This window comes from Pempheris klunzingeri, chromosome 11, assembly GCF_042242105.1.
Source record: "Pempheris klunzingeri isolate RE-2024b chromosome 11, fPemKlu1.hap1, whole genome shotgun sequence".
Taxonomy (NCBI): Eukaryota; Metazoa; Chordata; class Actinopteri; order Acropomatiformes; family Pempheridae; genus Pempheris; species Pempheris klunzingeri.
Window position 1 is genome coordinate 4,527,935 of NC_092022.1, and position 24,498 is coordinate 4,552,432.

A 24,498-nucleotide genomic window follows, 5' to 3' on the forward strand; every position below is an offset into this window, starting at 1 on the left:
ATGCATGTCAGTCCAGTTTATTTCAGACAGAACCGAAGACACCATATTAAGCAAAACGCTTTTTCTTTGTGTCATAATGAATTTGGTGACGTTTAAAACCCCTTTCCTAAATGAGGTTTTACCTTTCGGGATGTTAGATAAAATATGATTTAAGAGTTCAACACATTTCAAATTAAATTGAGGAACACGTTGGCTCAGCCTTGAAAGATAATAATATATATATATATTATTAGAATTTCAAGAATATACAGTTACAATCAATTAAGAGGGCGAGGAGTAGGCTGTTGCGGCCTTAAATGACATTTCCCTGCTTCCTCTACAGCGGATTTCATCCTTAAATACACCCTCCAGTTGCAACGTGTTGCCTCAGAAACTCTACTGCAGGAGGAGAACAGCCACTGTCAGGGAATTAGATTTTTTAAAAAAAAACAAAAAACATGGGTTTAGTCGTGGCGTCTGGAGCTAATAAACGTCATGCTCATGATCATAATCCAGTAACGCGAATTTCGAGCAAGCTAGCGAAAATACTCAGACACCGCTAAATGCCCCTTCTCCCATGAATCATTGCGTGACCACCTCAGAGGTCACTCTTTTCTTTAAGCTCTCTGGTCAGGCTCTAGCCAAACCAACGCTGTGAAATATCGCGATAGCCGCCTCCCTAATCACTACGTAATGTGCCGTGCTGCTTCTAGCGGCGCTGGTGACAGTGCTGAAAGCTGTTGGGGTGAGTTTTTCTTTAAAAATGAATTCGCCGTTTCATATAACACTTCAAACATTTATTTTAAAGTTGTCAGCGAGACATTTCCTGTGTCTCACCCAGCGGGTGTGTAGAATTGAACCGGTTATCCTGCGCTTTGTCGTACGCAGGGCTCGGGCCTGGGTGGGGGCAGCCGTGTTTTTCCTCGCCATAAATCACAAGGACTGAGCAGTACAGCAGCATGCTAGCTAGCTAGCTAGCGAGCTAGCTAACTGGAGCCGCTGCTAGCCACCTAGCATCATGAACGGCCTATCTACACTGTTAACGCTACAAATACACACATTTCTAAAACGTGCACCATTGTACCAAAGAGACGGCACTTGTGTGAAATTTCTGAGTTAGTAACTGGTGATACGTGCGGTAATTGATTAATATAGATTTGAGCACGAGCCTTCGATCGCTTGTGGTAGCGTCTTTGTTGTCCCGTCCTCGTGCCGTTAGCTCCTAAAAACGTTATCTCTGTTTTCATTGTAACAAGGGAATAAACTAAGTTAGCGTACTGATCATTTCTCTTGACATTGGTCACTTGTAAGTGTACATAGTCCGCATATAGCTCACGTTAAAGGTTACGGTTTAGTCTCTCCGTCGGCGGTCACTTGGTCACCATCCCGAGCTCCGCTTTAGTAATTTCAGTAAAATTTCCAGCAAAACAACGGATGTCGAAGGGCAGTGCGCGATCCTACTCAGCACTAATAAATGGTTTTTCTGGAAATGAAACCATCAATTGTTTATCACACTTGTGCCGAATTAGTCGGGGCACTCAGTTGTTTTGTACCAAGCCTCAAATATATCTCGATCAAGTGAACACATTTGTAGATTTTACCACAGATCTTTAAAAATCATTTTTTTTGCTGGAGCGTTGTGTGCTTGTCTCGGCTTACAAGAATAACCTAACTGAACGCATACTTTACGCCTAACTTTCTGATCAGGGAGTCCATGCCACGTACTTGTGATAACAGCTGAACAACTAAACATGTCTGATGTCTAAAGACTGTCTGAACTACCTTGTGGCGTTATACTGTCACTGTCGCAGTGAATACATTTCCATTTAAAAATCGGAAACGCCCAGGGGTAACGTTATTGGGTGTTCACGACTTTAGCGAGATGCTAATCTGTCTGGTTCTGTTTGTCCACACAAGGTCATTAAGATGAGAGTTAAACCATAGTGTTGCCGTGTACGTTGTATTTTGAGCAACGAGCAGCAAAACAGCCAAAAGTAACCAATCTCCGATTGTTTGGGGACGTATTTCAGAGTTTGCCTTGTGTTTAAAAATTAGCTGGCTAGCCTAGATGTGACGTTTTCGGTAGCGTTTCATGCGGCGACGTGTTGGTTCAGGCCCCGTTAGCTGTTCCAGCTGAGGATGGCGGATTGCTAGGAAGTCACATGGCTGGTCCTGTCAGGGTGGTTGTTGTTTGGGCCCAGACCAGGGGAGCACCGTCGAGTTAAAGCTTGGTGATTTATCAGCCGATCTGCCTTAACTGAGACAACCTGTGCGGCTCCTTGTTTTTCTTGTTTAATGATTGCCGAGCGAAACTGTAGTTTCATACTCGTTAGAAAGTGCAGAAACGGCCAATGGGTGCTGGTGGTTCAGTGGGTGGACTGTTTTCTCTGTCTGCGTCACCAAAGCTGAAAAAGGGGGGAGCAGAAAAGCCCATCTCCTCCAAGGTTGTTTTCACTGGAGTCGTCTCTGTTCATTGCTCATAACCTTTAACCCACTTAAGCAATTTATCTTGTGATAACTGACTTCTTTGTTTGAACTATCACTAGACAGTGCTGCTTTAGTTCTTGTGGGTCTAGTATTCATCCAAGCGCTGTAAATGAAACACAAAAGTGCTTGTTGGTTAATCAGGATTTGACATTTGGATATGAATACCAAGGAGATACCTTCAAAATAAATCTCCCCCGCTCTACTGTTACAAAGCCATTTTAGCATTTTTACAACAAGTTTTAACCTTCTGGCAAGTTTTTGGGATGGGAGTCATTGCAATATAGTCGCAGCAGAATAGATATCATGTGTCCCTGGTTGGCTCACCCAGCTTGTTTTCAAAGCAGTGTATTTAGGTCAACAACACTCTGCTCTAACATACTGGTGGAGATCGTTTTCTGAGTTTCTAACTAAATTTAGCTAAATTGTCACACATGGTACACACACACAGAAACTAAATATGATGGCATGAACTGAAGGTATGCACAGGGACTTGTTGTTCCACAGCACTGTTTGCTAGTCAGCTGCCTGGCATTGTGGGCTGTATCCAGAGGCATCTGAGGAAAACCTATTTTTGTACTTGTGAGTCTGGGGGCAAAGAATCTAGTGTTCTTTAACTTCAAGCCACTGGTCCTGTTGTTATTGTTGTTGAGTTTTTCATGCGACAGAAAATTTGTGAAATTGTTATCAGTTGACAGTGTAATTAAATTCATGTGCCTCACTGCAGATTCATGGGGCCCTTTGTCTTTTCTGTATTAACCCTGAAAGTTTAATCTGTAGTCAGTCATCAATTCTGCACAGCTAACCAAGTCTGCTTTTTTCCCCAACAGTATGAAGTGAAACGGAACTGAATTTTTGTACCATCCGCAACTGCTTCAAGTTCAGATCATAACAAAGAAACTGAAGATAAACCTCCCAAAACAAGCAAAGTTGCAACACAGAAGACGCGTGGAAAAAAAAAAATAAAGGATCACTTCAAGGGTTTAAAACACAAGAAGTAACCAAATCCTGAAACGACCAAAGAAGACGCACATCAGCCCAATAGAAACGCAGAAGAGAAGCAATCCAATGCCCAAGCATATTCTGAGAAGACCACTGATCTGAAACCAGAAGTTTGTGCCTACTCAACAGCTTTGACAAAGCACACGTCCCAACGCTGCTCCTAGCCCTCCTCATCCTCACCACACCACCGACTCACCACCGGGGTGTGGAGTGGGCTGCTATCTGCTAGTTTTTTCCCCCATAGTCCCCCCGTCTTTCCCCCCCTCTTCTACTCCCACTGTTTTCATTGTAATTTTTTCTAAGCAGTGTTATTACACCTGCGTTTGCCTTTTTTTTGCGCTAGATTTCTCCCCTGTTTTTGCTTTATGCAACCATCTAGAACTTGTGCCAGAAACCTGTAACAAGTGTGTGTGTTCAACTGTGTGCGTGAAGAAATCTGCAGGAACTGCATAGTCACAGAGAACCTGAAAATTACAAGATTCAAGACGACAAATAAAGGTGGGTCACAGTTGGAATCCCTTCATAACATGAGACTGATCATGTAAACGACTACTGTACTTTGTAATTGTGTCGTTTATTTCATTTATGTGTTGAAATATTTCCTCCCTCCATTATACTGAAAATTGTTCCCTGTAAAGGGTTTAAGAATCCAGATAACACATTTTATCCTGCAAGTTGGGTGGATTTCAGAAACTGTAATTGGTAAATTCTGTTTGCACACATTACCCTGAAACGAATGAACAAACACAGATTGTGTAACACTCAATTCTGATTCAGTTTGGCCAGCTGCGCTGATTTTGGGCAGCAATGCTGAGGTTTTTCTTTTTTCTTTTTATCACTATGCTTAAACAAGATCTAACTTTGAAAAAGATTATTTTTTAAAACTGACTTTAATTGATATCTAGATTTGTGGCCTCATCAATTATAGTTTGGGGTTCACAATTTTTCAATGGCAACATTAAGTGATTTGTTTATTTGCAACTTTTGCAGTGCTGGGTTAGAAACAAATCTTGAATATTTGTTGCTCTTTGCACATGATTACTCATTCCTAATGTGGAATGAGTGCGATAAGTGATCCCGAGTTGAAGGCTTGATTCTATCATGTCAGTGATCTCTACATTGTCATTTGCTTCAGGGAACTCCTGTCAAAACCTCGCATAAGCCAGCTGAACTGAACCGCCACCACCTCCAAACAGTTAAACTGGTTATTCAATTCAGTTTGGGAATGATTTGATCGCCTTTCCACACCCAGCCCACACCTTTTTTCCTCTTCTGTCATTTTCAAGTAATATCCTCCCTGATTTTTGCCTTTTCTGGGGGGTAAAAGCCCACAGCTATTTTCCGTTTGTTTGTGACACTTGGCACACTGGCTGACCTATCTGCCTTACCCATTATGTTTGTTCCTCTCTTCACCCTTGCAGACATCCAGCGGTGTATCATTTGGGTGGTTACATATAAATAGTATTTAACAGTCAAGCAAAAAATTCAAACAAGTAATCAAGTTCAGCAAGTGCTCGAGCAAGTTTGGTTCGAGTTTATGGGAAAATATGGGCAGCCCCTGGAAAGGCTTTGTTGAGTTTACCTTGCCTGCGTCGCCACCCACCGCGTTTGTTAGCGCTGACCTGAGCAGCACCTCCCCTGTCGGACTCAGCCTGTCGCCATATGGCCGATCCGTAAGTTCCACCTTCCCACCTCTTTTCTACGTGCCCCACCCCATCGAACACCCATCCACCCACCTTGCCCTGCATCTCTCTGCTGTGAATGGCCTAACCTCCTTTCATCCTTTTCGGGCTCCCGAGACTAGCCTCTGCTCAGTTTTATTGTTGCAGGGTGAGGGGTGTTCCGATAACACTGTAGAAATTTGGCACTTGTCACAAGTCTTGAAGAGCCCATTTTTTCCTTTTCCTCGTTATTTTACCTTGATGTCACAATCCAGTGAACCCTTAGTAGATCCGTCATTAAGGACAAATCATGCCGGGATACATTAATGCTGGCACATGGTTTCACTCAAATCAAGGCAACACAAATGCAAACTAAACTACATACCAGTTGGTTCCCAGGAAAATCTAATAAATGTGTTCCGAGTTGCTCATTGTGATAGTGCAGCACAGGGCCTAACAGAAGAGGCTGCTCTGGGACCCCCCCCATAACCCATAACCCATCACCAACTCTCTGTCCACTGTAGTTGCACCGCTATTTGACTTGTCATTTGCATTTTCTGATTCTCCATCTTTAGTAGTTTTATTTTACTCGACCTCGTGTAACACTTGCGACACTGAACTTAAACCACTCCCCGTTAACTGGCTGTGCAAAGAAGTTGGTTGATCATTTCACTTTCTAGTCTGTCTTCTCCGTAGAGCCGTACTGTTTGAGCACACTAGTGTTCTTCAATAACTCACTGGTGCTACTGATGAATGAGATTGTCGCAATAGCAGATCCTTCGTTACTCGGTGGTTTTATGGATTTCTGCTCGGTATCTTGACGTCAGGATTTCCCACAGGGTTTGCGTATTGGTGGTGGTTGAGCTCAAAATATAAAACACTATTGAAGAAGTCTTTGTACACTAGTAGTATATTGCTATGACTTTGTGAAATGTATACATGGTGGACCAGCAAAAATTGATGCATGGGTAAACACTGCGTGGTGTTGGAAATATCAGCAGATTAGCAAGGAACAAGTAGCAGGTACAGTGTTTTAAACCCAAATGCTGAAAAACGGGTTTTGTGTAGAGTGAGTAAAAAATGTTAAATGCTATGACTGCTCCTTTTTCAAAGCTGTTGCCTCCTCCCAACAGCATATCCAAGTCCTATCCCCAGTGTCAGAAATGGAAAGAGGCTCCTCTGAACCTCCAGTGGCTCGCAACACTGGTTCTGCCCCATCTTCCTCTACTGGCCCCATGCCTATACCCCGCTCCTCTTCCGTCTCTTGCCATCCCCACCCAGGAAGTAAAAAACACAAGCGGACTCCCTTGTATCAGAGATCTGTAAGAGGGCATGTTTGGTAGTGCCCACACTGATTTTAACAGCCCTGTGAGCTGCTGTTTTGTGTCATGTGACATTTGCTAACAGCATGGTTTGTAGTTAAAAAGTACGTTCAACCAGGGTGTAGTGGAAGATTTGGAGGTGAGTTTTAACAACCACCGGTTGGTAGGTAGAGGGAAGTTTTTGAGTTTTTGAACATTTGTCTGTTTAACCAGAATTTGCATGAAATTTCACGTTCTGTTAGTGCTTTAGGAGATTTGAGATCACTTGACATTGAGTGAATTTAGGCTTTTAGTGCATGACACTAACAAAGCAAATCAAAGAAGCGCCCCACAGTGTCATTATGGTGTTTACTCGTTTACCTGAATTTTTCCCAGTCAGTGGTGTAAATTCTTTGAAGGCATCATGTTCTCCTCATTACCAGATAGCCCCAGAAGAGTCTGATGTAGAATTACTTTTGCTTTTTTCCCCTCCCCACTTCCTCTGAAGTTTGCTATACCTGCATGTTTGAAGTGGTTTTCTTTTTTGTTTTTTTTCCGTAATTTTTCTTTAATTTATTTTTTTAAAGGTTGGCATCAAACACTGCGTTAAAATATGGCCCCATTTTTTTCTGCTTAATTCTTTTCCACTTCTGGATACATTGTTAACACTTGCCTCTCCTCTTCCCCAGATGAGTTTTGACCCTGGCATGCTCCATAACAATGGACACACTGCATACGCCAACGGAACAGGGCCTGGCATTAGAGAGACTGGTGTGGTGGAGAAGCTTCTGACTTCCTACGGGTTCATCCAGTGCTCTGAGCGTCAGGCTCGTCTCTTCTTCCACTGCTCCCAGTACAATGGCAACCTGCAGGAGCTTAAAATAGGAGGTAGGAGGCCTTGCACCAATCATAAATACTGTACCTGTACAATTTAACTTGTTGAAAAGAAACTCGCTTGAGCTACGTTATTGAAACTTCCCTGTATCATTTGAGGTGTGCTAAGTGCTTGGTTTTCTCCTTCTTCTCTCTCTCTCTCTTCAGATGATGTAGAGTTTGAGGTATCCTCTGACAGGCGCACTGGCAAGCCCATAGCAGTGAAGCTGCTAAAGATAAAGCCAGAGGTGCTGCCAGAGGAGCGCATCTCGGGCCAGGTGGGGCCAGACCTGCACGCCTATCCCTTTACTGTGCTGCATGGTTATATTCATCCAGTTAAGGAACACCATTTTATTTTTGGTTCTGTCCTTGTCTGTCAACTTAACGTGTAATATGGCCCATTGTGTTTTTGGGCAGGGGATGTTTCTGTAAGTACATTGTAAAAATTTAACCCCCCCCTCCCTAATCCTGCATCTACATTAAAGAGCAAGTTGATCCATCAAGATATCAATACATTTGAAATTCAGAACGATTTGTGTTGACATGCATGTTTGCTGATAAGATTTAATGAAGTGATCATGTAATTGTCCAGCAGGCGTAATAATTTTCTTTTATTTTCTGTACTATTCGGGTACATAGCTGTAAATGAGTCAATGAGCTGGTTACTGCATCAATAGGTTGAGCTCAGTAGGGGCAGGCAGAACCGTGCCACGACACAGTTTTGTGCTTGGCTCATTGGTGATTTACAATTCATAACATGCAGGTGATGCTCCTCGTCCAGTAATGCACACACATAGCAAATCTAAGTTTATATGCAGAGCACAGTGTGACTCCTCTCACTGGTTTGTTCAGTAAGGTTATCAACATGCCAGAGGCAGTTAGGTGGCCTCGCAGTGTATAGAGGTTTCACACGTAAGCGTAATTTTGCACATGCAACTCTGCTAACCTGTGGATAAAGCACCACATCTGTGACACTTGATATATACGTGTTACTTTGACATTTAAGATTAAGCCATTTCATCCATCACATGTACAGAAATATTTTATTGGGCTTTGTTATTGCAATGAATATTGAACCACTGATTGGCAAAGCAGTGTTTTAATGGCCTCCTCCTGCACTGTCCTCCTTTTCTGCAGGTTGTCTCAGCCATCCCAGTGCACTTGGATGGAAAGTCTGCGCCTGGCCAGGTGCCCACTGGCAGTGTTTGTTATGAAAGAAATGGGGTAAGAGTGAACTGAAAAGTGGCATGGATTACAGCGTGCTTGACGAATGAGAGGCAAAATGTTAATTCTCAAGAGTGGAAGGATGAAAACTTAATTACATTTTGTACAGACGACCCTTAAATTACTTGTTCCATGCTTGGTTGGTTTTTGCAAAATGCCTCCTTGCATCTGCTTCCACGTTATGCTGATTATTATGTATGTCTTATATTGTGTACACGCAATGATAATAAAGGCTATACTATACTATGTTAGTAATATATGCTGTGCAAAGTCTGTGTGTTCACTGCAGACACATCAGGTAACATCTTAAACCTCCACTGCACACGACACTGTCCTACATTTATATGAATTCTATTACTTCTGGTTGGTCTTGAATGTGAAATAGCTTTAGGTTAATAGATGTGTCGTAAATGAGTAAACAGTGTCTAACACTGGTGTGGTTTTCCACAGGAAGTGTTCTACCTTACCTACACTCCTGATGATGTGGAGGGTAACATCCACCTGGACACAGGCGACAAAGTCAGTTTTTACATGGAGACCAACAAGCAGTAAGTCTTTTCACCATGACAGTGTTGTTGTAATGATTCCCACCTTGGACTCGGTTTTATGTATGTACCTGTTTGTATTTCAGTACCGGTGCAGTTAGTGCTCGTAATATTCAACTTGTGAAGAAAAAGCAAATGAGGTGCCAGGGTGTGGTGTGTGCTACAAAGGTAAGGAGCACTGACATCTTTCCATGGTGGTCTCCCATTAAGCAAATCAGACCGTTTTTGTATAAGTAATTTTCTCGGCTGTCAAAGATGCACACTTTCCCTGTCAACCCAGGATTTTATCAACTGTGGCACTTGCCTGTTTATAAAAGGGGTAGCTTTGTAACAGACCTGCTTTTAGATATGTTTGGTAATGCTAATAATATTTGATTCCATGCCATAGTGAAATATTAAATTACAGTGCAAATGGTTTAGAAATGTAATGTTTGAATTTGAATAACTTTGGCCTCAATATTATTCAGTTTTTAGTCCCATAAAGTTATCCACACTACCTTGGATCTCTATTGTGAGCGGTTGGTTGATCTACATGTTATGTTGAACTGTGTTTTGTATTTCAGGAGGCATTTGGATTCATCGAGAGAGCCGATGTGGTGAAGGAGATCTTCTTTCACTACAGTGAGTTCAAGGGTGATCTGGAGGCTCTGCAGGCTGGAGATGATGTGGAGTTCACCATCAAAGACAGGAATGTAGGTGTTAAGCTTTTAACTTTCAAAAGCAGGAATAACATCCGATCTTCTTTCGCTCAAACTTATCAACTCTTTGCTGACCTGCCTTAATGTGTATCTAATGCTCCTGTTGTACGTTCTTATGGTCATAGGGTAAAGAAGTGGCCACAGATGTCAGGCTGCTCCCCCAAGGAACAGTCATCTTTGAGGATATCAGCATTGAGCAGTTCGAAGGCACTGTCGTCAAGGTCATTCCCAAGGTCCCGACCAAAAACCAGGCAAGTAGATGACATGTCTGGCAAGCTGAATTCTTATGTATTTGAAGAGGCTTTGTTAAAGTATTTGTTGCTCTGGCACAGTTCCATTCTTACTTTTACAGCCAGCCCTTTCCTCCCTGCTTCCACAGAATGACCCTCTTCCAGGGCGCATCAGTGCCCGGATTGGTTTCACTGACAAGGAACTGCCGTTTGGTGAGAAGGACACAAAGTCCAAGGTGACACTTTTGGAGGGAGACCACATACAGTTCAACATCTCCACCGACCGCAGAGACAAGCTGGAGAGGGCTACCAACATCGACATCCTCCCAGACACCTTCAACTTCACCAAGGAGACCCGTGAAATGGTGAGAATTGCCAAAGAATAAATTGTTATTTTCCAGCATCATTGTAGAAATTAGAAGTTTGTTTGGAAGGGGCTTCAGCATTCGTTGAAGTGAGTAGCTGTTGACAGACGAAATTGATCACCCAATCTTCTAGGGGGTGATTGCGGCCATACGTGATGGCTTTGGCTTCATTAAGTGTGTGGATCGGGATGCCAGGATGTTCTTTCACTTCAGTGAAGTTCTAGAGGAGAGTCAACTGCATATCTCTGATGAAGTGGAGTTCACTGTTGTGCCTGTAGGTCCTGCTTTTAAGCTTCTCACAAAAGTATATCTTCTGTATTCCTACATAAGCAGGCATATGCCAATTGTTATTTATAGAAGACAAAATAAAGTAAATGCCCTGTCGTTGCCAGGATATGCTGTCAGCTCAGAGGAACCATGCAGTGCGCATCAAGAAGCTGCCCAAGGGCACAGTATCCTTCCATACCCAGTCTGAGCAACGCTTTATGGGTGTGGTGGAGAAGGAAGTTGTGGGAACTAGTAACAAGAATGCCAGTCCCACCAAGTGCAAGGACAAGGTACCATAGTGCACACCTAGGACAAATACTGTTGTACATGAAAATATCCCCAGTACATTAAAACAATAGCGTCATAATCCATCCCAGCCCACACCATCTACCCATCTTCCCAATTTTTATTTTAGTTCTAATTTACCTCTTTGCTTTTTCCTCCAATGACTTCGTCCTGTTCATGCTCCTTGTTGGTTAGAAAAAAGACAAGGTAGGACTTAGACCTCCTGCATGAAGCCACATCAAAGTCTCGCAAATAAATGCTCATATTCAAATATATACCACTATTATTATATTTATAGTCTATTGCACTTTACTAACATTTTAGCCTAAGAAATAATTCCTCGATTTGTAGACATCAGATGAACAATCTGAAAGTCAACAAATGATAAATAATACAGTGTAAGACTACTGTATTTGCAAATGATGTTGACAAGCCTCTCTGTTCTAATGGACGTCTGTGTGTCTCATTTTTCAAGGGTAAAGTTATAGAAAAGGTTGGTCTTTGCAGGCCTCTGGCCCACTGATTGCCTCCCTCCCTTGCCTCCTTTATTTGAAAGCATGGTATTTCATGACCAATTAACCTAAGAGACATGGACTCAAACTTTGTATGACTGATTCATTGCGTTGTAGGGCTGCACAATTGATGAAAACAGAAGTCCCAATTACTACTCCTAGAGTAGCTACAACTACTTACTAGAAGAGTTTGTGGGAACAGTCTGTTAAGTGTCTTAAATGATATTTATCGTCATTCAATAACAATCATTTTCTTCTGATCTTCCCTAAATGATACAAACAACACATGTATTTAGCATTTGAATAACGGTCTCTGTTACTCTTGTCCCGTTTGGCACTTAAATGTAAGATAATTGATCATTGTATTTACATTTAAAACAATTATAGTTACGATTAAAGTAGCAGCAGGAGCACAACAGACTTTAAAAAAAAAAAGCATTAGATATATATAGATATTTTCTGTCATCATGCATCCTGGCTATGTTAATTTGAACACTGTTTCTCATGCATTTGTTGGGATTGAATACCTAACGTGATACTGCCAGTAAATTGCATACTGTGATTGTTTCAGGTATCTAATGAGTAAAGTTTGCAGAACTGTTCCACTTAGTTAAACTACAGTAATGATGGCTAATTCTGCAGCCCTACATTGTAGGCTGTAACTCAGCTGTTGCAGTAGACTAGGCTATTGCTAACCAACTAGGCTGCTACAGTATGATGCCTTTCACACACTGGCGCCTTTTGTATGCTTGTGTAGGATATCTGCACACCATCCTCTAATACACTGCATACTCTGAAATCACCCGATTTGAATCGGTTAAGACATTCGTAGCTTACTCCAGCTTTGTTTAGAAATGGGCGTAGCATTGATGAGTCAATCTGCCAAGAGCAGCTCGATTAAGCGTTTGACTGGATATTGGAAAGACAATGCAGATTTGATTGGTTTCACTCTGTGTAGGAATCGGAGGAAGGAGTGATTGCATATGAAGACTGTGGAGTGAAACTCACTGTGCCATACCATACCAAGGACCTGGAGGGAGGACATCAGCCACAGGCCGGAGACAAGGTAACTAATGAGTGGCACTCCACTCAATTTTAGGTTAATTCTCAAGCTGAAGTGATTGGGGTCAACAAACTGTGGTTTGCTCCTGTACCAGACGAATGCTGCTAATATAACCCACCTTTTTGTTGCTGTGATGATTTAATTACTTGAACATGAAGTCCCGATTATTTTATTCCCCTCCCCCACATGTGACACATTCATTTGTTTGTCCTTTTTGTAGGTGGAGTTCTCCATTAACGAAGTGAAGCGAACTGGCCAGCAGAGCGCCGTCTCCATCAGGGTCCTCAACCGTAACACCTCCAATGCGAAGAGACTGTATGGATTTGTTGCCACGCTGAAGGACAACTTTGGCTTCATTGAAACGGCAAATCATGACCAGGAGATTTTCTTCCACTACAGGTAGAGAATTGAGTTCCAAGATGACTTTTGGATTAGTTTGTTGCTTAATTATTTGTTAATTAATGGCATCCCAAATATATCAGAGTCTCAGTTTATCTCCGATTTCTCCTCAGTGAAATGTGTGGAGACTTGGAGAACTTGGAGCTGGGAGACACCGTGGAGTACACTCTCTCTAAAGGAAAAGGAAACAAAGTCAGCGCTGAAAAGGTTACCAAAGTGGCTGCAGGTATGAGGGGTTTAATTCCAGCTGCTTCATTTACATTACTCATATTTGTAATGTCTGACATGGCAGTGAAGGTGCAAGTGCCTCCAAATAAGATGTGAAATCCACTGTTTTCCACTTTTTTTTTTCCTTTAGTGAATGGCATAGGTGAGGATGTTGGTGCAACGGTGATGATGGGGAAAGTTATCCGTCCCTTACGCAGTGTGGACCCCTCCCAGACAGAATACCAAGGCCTTATTGAAGTCACAGAGGAAGGTTGGTGTCAAATTATTAATGCGATCCGACACATCAAGCGCACTGTTCTCTTGGGAACATTAAGATTCAACCTCTCCTCCCTTCGTTGTTGTTTCAGGTGGTACTAAAGGGCAGACTTACCCCTTTGGAATCATGGGTATGGCAAGCAAGGCGGACTGTCTGCAGAAAGGAGAACTTGTGAAGTTCCAGGTTTGCACAGTTTCCCAAACTGGACAGAAGATGGCGTGTTGTGTGGTCCCTCAGCGTAGAGCCATGGTGGAGTGTGTCAAAGACCAGGTTAGTGATCAGTTATTTGTCTTCACGTGTTTCAGAAACCCCGCTGTTGAATTTTCTGCTGCTACAGTGATTTATCGCCTCTTTTGAATCTTGAAAGTTTTGTCGTCTTGTTTCTCTAGTTTGGCTTCATCACATATGAAGTGGGTGAGAGCAAGAAGCTGTTCTTCCATGTAAAAGAAGTGCAAGATGGCCTGGAACTCCAGACCGGGGATGAGGTGGAGTTTTCAGTTGTCCTCAATCAACGCACAGGAAAGTGTAGTGCCTGCAACGTACGCCGAGTCAGGTAAGGACTCTTCTGGTTTCAGGTGATAAAAGATGAAAATAATTGGTGTCAGTGTTGATCTTGAATCCCCGTTATGTGCCTCACATTCCAGTGAGGGGCCTAAACCAGTGGTGACTCCGCGTCCTGATCGTCTGGTGAACAGATTGAAGAGCATCACTCTTGACGACGCCAGTGCTCCTCGCCTGGTCATTGTTAGACAGCCCCGTGGTCCTGACAATTCAAAGGTACAACCAAGCCTGTGCTGTTGCCACATTTTGTCTGTACTATGAAAGTAACTCCTTTTTTTCCTTGACCTGATGTCTAATTCTAATAGAATCACAGCTTCAAATACCAACTTCTTATTAGATGAAATATTGTAAATACACCGTCACTACATATAGTAGAAATTAGTGCTCTTAGCTGAAGTATACTCTCTACTAAGGTACATCACCTGTGCATTGATTTTCAACGCAGGCCATAACGTCCTGCAGCAGTCCTAGTAGTTTATCTTTGACTGCACTTTACCTGACAAGGTTGTCTATGATAACATTAGTATCACCTCATGTAGCAGTTTTGCACCTAATGCTAAAAAAAACAAAACACATTTTAGTTTGAAATTGGTGCTCAGCTGGCAAACATCAATGCTACTAGACATAGGTTGGTTTTGAGGATTTTCTTCTTTCTTTTGTAATGTTCAGTACTGTTTAAATCATAAATGAAACGTTCATTTACCTGCTTGTGTATTTTGTGTAGACTGCAACATTAATTGTGTGCGTCCTCTCCCACGCAGGGCTTCAGTGTGGAGCGCAAGATTCGCCAGCCCGGTGTCATTGACTGAGCAATACAGAGCCCACCCTGTTTTGGTGTTGGTGGGATGCTGTCCCAAAGGGTAACAGCAGGGGGATAAGGGAATCTAATGTGACACATGCTTGTACACAAACTCATACAGAAAACATACGCACACATACAATAATCGGCATGTGTAATCTTTGTCCCCATCGATACCTACGAGGGAACTTTCTCATTCCACAGTTCCCTGCCTCCCATGTATGATGTACTTGATACAGAGTTCCACACGGCAGTGTACATGGGATCTCTGAGTGTGTGTGCGTGTGTGACGTATCCTAGAAGTCATTATAGTGTGTAATGGAGGTATTTGTTTCTGGGGATCTTGTCCCTCTAAATCAGAGTGATGACTGTGTGGCTGTCTATGTCCCTTTCTTTTGAATCTGCTTTGTCTGGAATTCTGCACCTGTAATCTGTCCAGTAGTTTGCCTGGGTAAATGATTGTGACTGTTGGCATGTCTTTGAGCATCTGCTCCATTTTTTTCATATTTTTGCTCCTTTACCCATGGAAACTTAAAATGGTTTCATTGTAAAGTTTCCACTACTGTATGCTTTCCTACAAGACGCATAAAGCAAAGCAAAGTTCCCTCCATAAGGAGGATCATATTTCTCATATGTGCGAGCTTAAACTGAGGATTCTTCTCTGCTCGGTTTTTTGAGCAGTTTTAAAATGCTTTATTGAAGAGCTGAAGTGAAAGCATGGTGTGTGTGTGTGGTGTGTGATGTATGTGAATGTCAAAGTAGTTGATCTAATGGGGTTTACTTTTACCAATCTGGAGCATTTAGATACCTTTTTGGTATTCACATGCTCCACTTAAGCAATTTTCCCAGGTGCAGAATTCCTTGTGGCATCTTATATCTGCAGTTCTTTTATACAATTTTTTTTTTTTTCTTGCACATATTTTTGCTTTTTCCATTGAAACTCAGTCTGCTAATATTGAATTAAGAATAAGGTGCCTAAAACTACAAGCAAAGTGAAATGGAGAAAAAACAAAAAATTAGATGTATCCTCTGTTCCCAGCCAACCGCCAAAATATTCAGAACAATCTTAGGGTGGCTTTCTTTTCTAGTAGAAATAATACTGATATGCATCCCAAACCTGTGGGTTGAACTATACTGTATGTAATGTGTGCTTTTTTTTTTTTTTTTTCTTAGTGAAAGTTCAAACTTCAGATATAATGAAACAAATTTAACTTAAAGAAGGAGAAAGGTAAAGTATTAGAGATCCAGTTTAAAAAAAAAAAAAAGAAACAAAAACATTAAGAATCAGGATATCGGGTATTGTGCTCTGGATACATGGTGAGGGAGCACATTAAGTTACAGTCTAAATTAATTTCAACTTTGGAGATCACCGGGTTTCAGTTGAACCACATACAGAGGTTCTCATGTACTTTTGTTAATGGTCTTGAATGAAACAATTGAATTAAAGTTTTATGAAAATCACGAGCTGTTTTGGAATTCTTTTCCGAGAGTGAGAGCTTTATTTAAGACTGAAATGTAAAAAAAACCTTCAACTTCAAGCATAAAGTCACTATAAAAACTATTTTCTAGATCATTCTTGCAATCCAAACCCTATGCACTCAAGGGCTAGAAATAACCACATCTTTAAGACATTTGCAGTTCACAGTACTATGATGAGCAGTTATGATTACCTGTGGTTACAGAAAGACAAGAGTACATAGGCATAACATTCACCACTGAGGCTTCTTGGCAGATGACAGAATTTACAGATTCACCAGAGCTTTCACTCCACTCCCTCCCCTCCAAGACAAATACTTGCACCAGATCTCTTGAGCTGCACAGCTGTGTATAATTTGAGTTTGAGGACGGTAAAATCCACCTTTGTAATCCGTTTCTTCAGGACCAATTCTCAACTTTCGCCCTTAAAGACGGAAAAACTAAAGTCCAGTGTGAAAAACTAAATTCCATTCAGTTCAGTCTAAATGGTTCTTGTGATTCATCTTTCCTCAAACTGAGGGCTGAATCGCCAAAATGATCTGATGTGACCTTGTTTTCTTTCAAGAACCACGGGGGGCGGATATGGAACCCATATCACCACTAGGGGGCTCTCTGAAGTGAATAAACAAAGGGATGGCTGCTGTTGTGGACCAGCAGGCACCACCATACTCACTCTATCCTAGCCCAAGCACACACAAACAGTAAATATTGGATACAACCTCTGAATACAAGCTAAACCAGGAGGGTCAGTGTCTCACATTTTGAGAAATCAAATAACCACAACTGGTGTTTTAAAGAAGCACTGATAATATTTACTGGCTTGATTCTAAACCTTGGTACTCCCCAGATATATAGTGAGCTCAGAGCGGTGAACCACCTTCTTTTTAGTCTGTGATTGAGAGCTTTTGGCTTCTGACCAGCGTGTCCACCACTCCCTCAGCTCGGTGGGCCCGGTGGGCCGTCGCTCCTTTATCTGGCTGGGAGGAACTAGAGCGTGAGGAGGGTTTGAGTCTTCTCTGGGCAGGAACTTCCTGTTAATATTTACATCCCCATCTGAATCAGATTGTTGCAAGGGTAGGCCTTTAGTTGAAACTGCTGGTGCTGTGACGGCGTTCGCACCAGCTCCTGAAACCACCTCTGAATCCTCTTGGACAACGTTTTGAATGACAAAGAAATCGAGCCCCTGAATGTTGTGCTTGTACTCCTCCAGTCTGGCCTTGCACTCCACAGCCTTCGCTCTCATCTCAAGGAACTGGCATTGCAAATCCGTCTCGTAACCTGCCTCTGCCTTTAATTCATTCTCCCAAAACCTGATCTGTTCCATCTCCTCTTCAACCAATTTCTGCTGGGCTTCCTGCACAGCAATTTTGGCCCTCTGTTTTTCCTCAAGCTCATAAATCTGTCTGTCTACGTGTGCTATCTGGACCTGTACGTCCTGCAAACAACTGAGTTGAAATATTATGGTTTCTCTAAGCCTATTTTTCTCATCCTCAGTTGTGCCACGGTTTGACAGGTCATCAGTGTTCACCTCTTGAGTTTTCTTGGAGTGTTTGCTTTCTTTACCTTTCGTCTGACTCCCCATGCAGCAGGAAGTTTGATGATCCAAGTCTGACTTTAAGCTTTTCTGACCTCTGACTCTGCCTCTGCTACTTCGGCCTGAGTAATCCTTATCAGCGATGAGAGAAACATCCACAAAGGTACGATTCTTTTTATCGGTCCTCTTACTGCTCTCCTTCTCGCAGGCAGTACTATAGACCTTGCCTTTACCCAGACTCTCCAGCCATTCCCAGGCCTCCTCCATGAGTGTCAGAGACTTCCTTTTAGGCCTTTTCAAATCCTCTTTTTGCTGCTCAGCTTCTTGCCTTGAACAGGACAGCGGTGGCAAGCTTTGACGATGCAAACTCAGCGAACCGCTGCCCCGCCGCATTCTGGTGCCTGCATCTTTTCTTCTCAAAGGCGGGCATGGCTGGTATCTTCCAACTTTTGTCCTGCTCATTTCATCCCAGACTGGGGGTCCGTTGTGGAGCAGTGTGAGTTGGACCTCCCTGGCCTGCTCGCCGTACTTCTCGAGAGTCTCTAAAAGGCGTTCATTGGGCGTCATGCACCGCTCAAAGTCTTTGAATTTCTCCCGTAACGTGTAGCGTCCGGGTTGACCTGAAGAGAAAGATTAATGGTCCCCAGCTGGTCAGCATGTCACAACATAAAATCTTAACACTGTGTAGAGCCAAAGACGTACATACCCAGGGCTTGAGCCAACGCTATAACCACTTCCTGGCATGTTGTTGCCTCTGTAACTCCACAGACAACACGTGGGATACCGTCCACAAACACCTTCACTTCCATTGTACCCAGTCTGCGGTTTGAAAAGGACATTAAAGCTCAGTCAGTGTGCTGGGCTCACTCCTCTGTTAGAGGAAGCAGAGGAGACAGCTAAATGATGCCCATTAACATTCACTGTAATCTGTCCGCTCATCATGGGTCCCTCTGCCCCTTGAGGGCAGTTAAAAGCATTTTTGCATGATGTCCACAGTGACCGCGTCCAAAATAAATGAGACGACAAGCTTTTACGAGTGGCTTTAAAGGTAACACGTTCGATGGACCTACCTTTTTGTCCTGTCTGTAATTCAGATGCTTGGATCTCTCTGCTCTGATGGTGCGCTGTGGTTGGAAGGAACACTTGAACAATTAAGACCAATTAAAATTCCTGCAGGCATCTACCCCCGGTGGACTGTTTATGATCCCACCCAACTTGCATAGTTTCCGTGCTGCATGAAAAAACACAGCAAAATTGAATTTGTCTAGATTCGCATGAAATTGTACAGAAAAAACATAGAGATGACAATTTGATGGCATTTTGTCAATCGCTGTATGTAAGGAAGTATGAAGTACGTAACTTTAAACACGGGTCTGAGTGACCAACCAGTGCTTAAAGAGACAATGAAGTTAGACCGAAGAGGTTGTGTACTGCCATTGCTTAAACTATATTTACAGCTTTTTTACTTTTTTAGTCTCATTTTGACTCCCATTATGATGTCATATAGGGATCTGATGACTATGTGACCTCCTCCAGCCCTTGAGCAGAGCAACAGTCCCCACCTACTGAAAACTTCCTGAATCCACCTCACTGTCCACCATTGCTTTTCCCTCATTAATATCCTCCCGGTAATATGAAGATGTCAAAGGTGCAAGCAAAGCAGATTGTTCTGTTCTAAAACAGCTGCAGCAGCCATGTCTGCTAAAACACTGTGTTTCTGTGAACCTATTTTAGAAGGACTTTCTAATACAAGTATGAACTTCAACTATGAGCACAAAATGGAATTTCATATAATCATAATCAAAACGTACAAGGCTGATATAAGCTGCCAAAAATACCAAAAACAATATACATTGATTGCTGTGGATATAAAATGAATTCTGCAAACTTTAGTTTTTGCAGCTGCATTTATAAGTGATGATAAAGGCTTTGAGAGTTTGGAAACATGTTGTTTAGGTTCCCTGAAAGTGCTGTTCATGAAAACATTATCTTGCCTATAGGATGTTGTGCTGGAAAAACTAGTGGAGTAAAACTGGCTGCAGTCACCAGTTATTATGTGATTATGCTGTTTTTAGATCTGGGTGTTCCTCTTTATCTGTCCAACAGGAACGGTGATTACAATCCACACAGAACATGTAAACATGCCGAACTTGTAAACAGTGAACCAGAGAGCCATTGCTACCAAGCACATGCTCAGTCCTCAGTGAATCTGTGCTGCTGAATATTCTGAACTACCATTTAATCAAATCAGGGATTTTTCATTTGGAAGATTTCTCTTTTTTTTTAAATAATACATAATGCAGTTTTTGCTTTTCACTCAAGTACGATTCAATTAAGTGTATAAAAGATTTTGACACTTAACGCTGCAGGAATATTTGCTTTATGGCAGAAGTCTGCAGAGGAGCAGAGGTTTCAGATTTCTTCCCGCATTCGTTTGGAGGGGGTCTGTGGTCACCAGTGAACTTGACACCAGCAATATTTAACACCAAACAAAACACTGTTGTATGACACCAGCTACTATTTATACACTGGAGATGTTCCAATGGTGGTGGTTCTTTTGGGTTTGTTTCGTTCTGGCGTTCAACAACTTTGATGTTCATTTGACCCATGTTTTACCGTTTCTCTCAGGTTCTAAGGTCCAGGTCCAAACACAACCAAACAACTCCCAGACTAGAAGCCGGACAGGGGAGCACCTGTTGTAATTTGGTAGTGTCTGACAGTCGTGGGGGGGCGGGGGGGAAGATGATAGAGCTAATATGAGACGGGCAAACTTGGACTCTGTGGCCCGTCCTGCTCATGTTAACCAGCTGCTGGTTCACAGCGAGGATCAGTCAGATTCCTCTGGACTGCAGAAAAGAGTTGTTGCCACTTGCCTTTAACAGTTTGTCCTTCAGGTTCACGCTCCTGTGGCAAACTTGTTATCAGGGTCAGATCATTTGTTGATCCCATTTAATTTTATTAAATGGGATTTGAATTAAATTTCTTTGTTTTACAGGTGTGTTTAATCGGGACAGACGTGGGAAGATTAAATCTGTCTAGAGTGTTCAAGATAATATTACAATAGTTTTATTCTAAGCACCAGTAAACTGTTTACTGTAGTTTTAGCTGAAATGTTAGAAGGTGTGCTCATGATATTGATTATCTGGGATCGATTATTATTATTTACAAGACGTCTTTTTCACCCTTAGGTTTTCCGAAGTTAAAATATTCCGCCTTCTAATGGTTGAACTGACTGACTGCCCATTTCCAACTTGATCTCTTTAACTAGTCGCTCCTTGCATAAGAGGAACTTTGACATTTAGGATCACATTCCCTAAAAATAGATGGCTTGTTAAGTGTCCTCAAGCTGAGCACTGAGCGGGGTCTTAGGATGAGCAGAGTATTTTAGAGAAGTGAACGGCAAAGTTTGTGCAGCGTCAACAAGGGTTTTCCCTCCCAACACCTAGGGCACACTCCATTACTTAAGGGACCAGACGCTGACCTATTTCTACTGACCTCTTTTGGTGTCTGACAATGCAGATTTGGTTTGGGTTTTATTTGTATTGTTCATGAAACTGATACGGTGGTGCATGGAACTTTGTTTGTGGTGCACAAACTTACATTAAAAAGATTTAACTGAAGAAATATTCCCTAAAAAACCAGTTGACATCATATCCCGTGGTTCCCAGGACACTGCCACTGGTATGTAGTATGTCGTTGTGTTGCTGCTGACTTTTTCGAATCTAGATTTTCAAAACTATGTGGAGGACAAACGATCCATTTAACTAAATTCTAGGGTAGTGGTGCAAGTTTCAGAGATGGTTCTATCAAAATCGGGGCAAATAATGACAACATCTTGTATCTAGATATAAAGCCCAGCCGATTCTGGATATTTGAGAGTTAAAAAAAAAAAAATAGCATCAATACACATATCAGCCTTTTATCAGTTTAGAAATCTAGTATTTATTCCTTTCTGCAGCAAAGTTGCTGTCATCAGTTCGTCATCCCGCCCGTCAAGAAGGCCCTCAGGTATGGTGGATAACAGTTTTCCACTTTTTAGCCTCGCTAGTAGCACCTGGCTCTAGCGCTGGCTGGTCTACCCCTTTTGGAGGGATTGCCATGACATTTGGTACAGATGTTTGTGATGGGATGAATCCTGCAGACCTCAGTGGTCACCTCACTTTTCCTCTGGTGCTACTGACTGTTCACTGGATTGATTGCAGAACAATTTTGTAACAGACGATTAAGATTCCTCAACAGTGGAGTCCAATGAAGTTGCTGGTGTTTGAAATTAGACCACTTTAAATATGTCCACTACTTTGGTTCATGACAAACACCTACTTATTATAAATACCTGCTAAACTAATGAGATTCCCAACAGCGTTGGCTTTACTTTGTGTTTAGATCTTATTAAATTAACGTTTCCATGCTGACAGCTAAACTAAGCTGATTAACAAGCTAAACATTATACCCCCTTCACGCCACTATGTTTGTGTACTGATGGTAGCATTTAGCTCAAAGCACCACGCAGCTTAAGTGCGGTACAGAGCCACAGGTGTGATGGCTCAAGACAATAAAAGCTAAAACGGAGACATATTTCCCTAATCCCTAATAATTTGTCATTAATTTCAAATCAGATTTTTTCTAATTCTCTGAAATCTTGAGTTGTCTTGATTTGCACATGCCACGTGCAGAGCAACTCGTGCAGAGCAGCTATCAAGGTGTTATATAATAGGAGTCCCCACGTACACTCATACCCGTCTCTTTGTCTGCACGCTGTGCCTTTCAGAGTGTGCAGATAGACAACTTAAAATAGAGCTGGACACATATGAGTTCCCCGTTACGTCTCGGCGTGTCCTGTGTGGGCACAGCAGGTTCTGGTTACACTTGAGGCAAAGGGAGCTTAATATTGCACTGACGAAGCTCAGGGCTCCACACTTCCCTACTACAGTGGGCCAGTGGCAGACCACCCTTTACCAGTCCTCAGGGAGCGTTTCGCTGGAAGACCGTCATCATGCCTAAAGTCTTAGTGCCAGGTGAGTATGGACAGAACGACTCTGGGTTTGAACGTGCACTCTCATGTCTGGAATAGCATTTTCAAACAGTTATTTGACATCGACACACGACTATAAAGATGAACGGAGGAAAACCTCCACTGAAAGTGTACTCAAACTCTGTTCCATGTTATGTTTTGGCCAACACATGAAAAAGTTGACCTTTCTGTCAAAATGCCACCCTCATGTCTGTGTGTTGAGATGTATGGACAGAAAGCAAGTTGGAGCTCCTAAAATTGCAAATATGTTTTGAATGCATATTACAGTGTGTAATATCAACAGCTGTTACGGTAATAAATTCCTACCTGTTTGCCAGTGCTTCATTGTCGCTCCAATGGAAGGCACTGACAGCTTTAATGACAGGTTCATTGGGGTTGAAATGCATATAGTTCCACTATGAAGTCCATACTGACTAACATATAGTCATTACAAGGAGTCATGTTTTTCTCAAAATGAAAAAAAACCCATTTGAAATAAAAATGCTGTGTACCTTAATTTTTCCTTTGTGATCTGTACTTGCACCAAAATCACTGACTAATTTGAATTTGCATATATTAGTTCAATTATTGTTCAGCCAATGGTTTCAGGTTATATGCACCTTTTAAATGGAAAGAAACTAGAGTCTAATATCATCCTTGGTGATTTCAGATCTTCATTATCTGATGTTTTTTATGATTCTTATGAATATATTATTCCTTGGGCTGTTTCTCTTTTGCGGACTGTTCTTGCGAATAGTTTTTGCTGTCAGGCCTCTCTTTTGTAAAAGAGATCTTAATCTCAATAAGATTAAATAAAGATTAAATAAATACATTTTGAAAAATCATCTGATTCGTCAAAATTCACAAGCTTTAAGAATCCGAATTCCCCCCGTAAAAAGAAAAGACAAGTCTAGTGAGTAGTTGGGTATCGGCTGTGAAAACGTCAAGAGTGGATGTTTGATGGAAGTGATTTGTCAGCAGATTCTTCCGGGTCAGGTCATGCAGCAATCGTCGCTCAATTTGCTCAACTCTATCGTTACCGCTGTACTAAACGCTGTTGTAATGGTTGCTAATAATAAACTTACCTCCACAAGGCTCTTGGCAACTGGCCAGGGTGTGAAGTCACATTATGCCATGTTTCAAAGGGTGAAAAATAGAAATGCAATGGACTAAACAGCTGCTGTCTGGAGAGCATGATTTCACAACTAATAGGTGTAGGATGGTTGTAATGATTAAGCAGGTGTTAGTTGTAAATGTGCTTACACTTGTTGTGGTATAATGGTGTGACTGCAGAGATTTCACTCCTGTGTTGTCAGGCAGGTTTCAGGCTCTAACAGAGGAGGTGCGATGAGAGCTGTGACGACAAAATAAAGGACCAGTTTACCCAAATATCAAAAATGATTTTCCCTGCTTACTTCTGGTGGCATTTAGCCATGCAGATGGTTTTGGTTACGGAGGTTTTGAAATATAAACGAGGTGAATGGAATATAGGTTTACTTTGAAGAACTAAACAACGTCACGAAAAAAAGGTTCTGGTCATTTCACAGATGATCCGCAGAATTAACTGTAATAAAAACCAATTTCTACTAAAGAAACAGTCCCAGAAATAACCAAAGTGTCTGTGGACAGCTGTTGCTCACTTGTTGCCCTGAGAGGTAATCACATTTGTTTTGTTTCCCTCTAACCTGGACCGTCCCACCCTGACTGGGGTGTTTTGCTAAACCAGAGGGAGGAAGTAAGTATGG

At 42.1% G+C, this 24,498-nt stretch overlaps 2 protein-coding genes across 6 annotated transcripts; one reads left to right on the forward strand and one right to left on the reverse strand.

Annotated features, from left to right (window-relative positions):
- The first annotated feature begins 622 nt into the window (after positions 1 to 622).
- On the forward strand, positions 623 to 16,193 carry csde1 (cold shock domain containing E1, RNA-binding). 5 transcript variants are annotated; one of them, XM_070840334.1, is made up of 21 exons: positions 623 to 724; positions 3,294 to 3,963; positions 4,887 to 5,138; positions 7,117 to 7,315; positions 7,469 to 7,635; positions 8,438 to 8,524; positions 8,975 to 9,072; positions 9,156 to 9,237; positions 9,633 to 9,761; positions 9,893 to 10,018; positions 10,147 to 10,362; positions 10,496 to 10,636; positions 10,755 to 10,919; positions 12,385 to 12,492; positions 12,710 to 12,888; positions 13,002 to 13,114; positions 13,247 to 13,366; positions 13,464 to 13,642; positions 13,762 to 13,925; positions 14,017 to 14,149; positions 14,695 to 16,193. In XM_070840334.1, the coding sequence occupies exons 3-21, from the start codon at positions 5,013 to 5,015 to the stop codon at positions 14,740 to 14,742; spliced, it is 2,580 nt and encodes an 859-aa protein (XP_070696435.1). In that variant the 5' UTR covers positions 623 to 724; positions 3,294 to 3,963; positions 4,887 to 5,012; the 3' UTR covers positions 14,743 to 16,193. The 5 variants fall into 5 exon arrangements, with proteins under 5 accessions (XP_070696435.1, XP_070696434.1, XP_070696436.1 ...); XM_070840333.1 differs by lacking the exon at positions 4,887 to 5,138 and adding an exon at positions 6,260 to 6,448; XM_070840335.1 differs by lacking the exon at positions 4,887 to 5,138 and adding an exon at positions 6,260 to 6,448 and having other exon boundaries at positions 7,469 to 7,578.
- Positions 16,194 to 17,034: 841 nt separating this feature from the next.
- Positions 17,035 to 18,551, reverse strand: LOC139209281 (ras association domain-containing protein 8-like). The gene is made up of 2 exons (XM_070838928.1): positions 18,449 to 18,551; positions 17,035 to 18,362 (listed from the first exon to the last, which is right to left on the reverse strand). Exons 1-2 carry the CDS (start codon positions 18,549 to 18,551, stop codon positions 17,035 to 17,037), a joined length of 1,431 nt encoding a protein of 476 aa, XP_070695029.1.
- Positions 18,552 to 24,498: the final 5,947 nt, after the last annotated feature.

Excerpts from the sequence above, each read along its gene's own strand:
- LOC139209281 (XM_070838928.1), bottom strand. The coding sequence starts at position 18,551 with ATGGAAGTGAAGGTGTTTGTGGACGGTATCCCACGTGTTGTCTGTGGA. Across the intron at positions 18,363-18,448 it reads AGCGTTGGCTCAAGCCCTGG|GTCAACCCGGACGCTACACG; the intron begins GTATGTACGTCT and ends CTTTCTCTTCAG.
- csde1 (XM_070840333.1), top strand. The coding sequence starts at position 6,290 with ATGGAAAGAGGCTCCTCTGAACCTCCAGTGGCTCGCAACACTGGTTCT. Across the intron at positions 9,073-9,155 it reads TACATGGAGACCAACAAGCA|TACCGGTGCAGTTAGTGCTC; the intron begins GTAAGTCTTTTC and ends TTTGTATTTCAG. Across the intron at positions 13,115-13,246 it reads GGTTACCAAAGTGGCTGCAG|TGAATGGCATAGGTGAGGAT; the intron begins GTATGAGGGGTT and ends TTTTTCCTTTAG.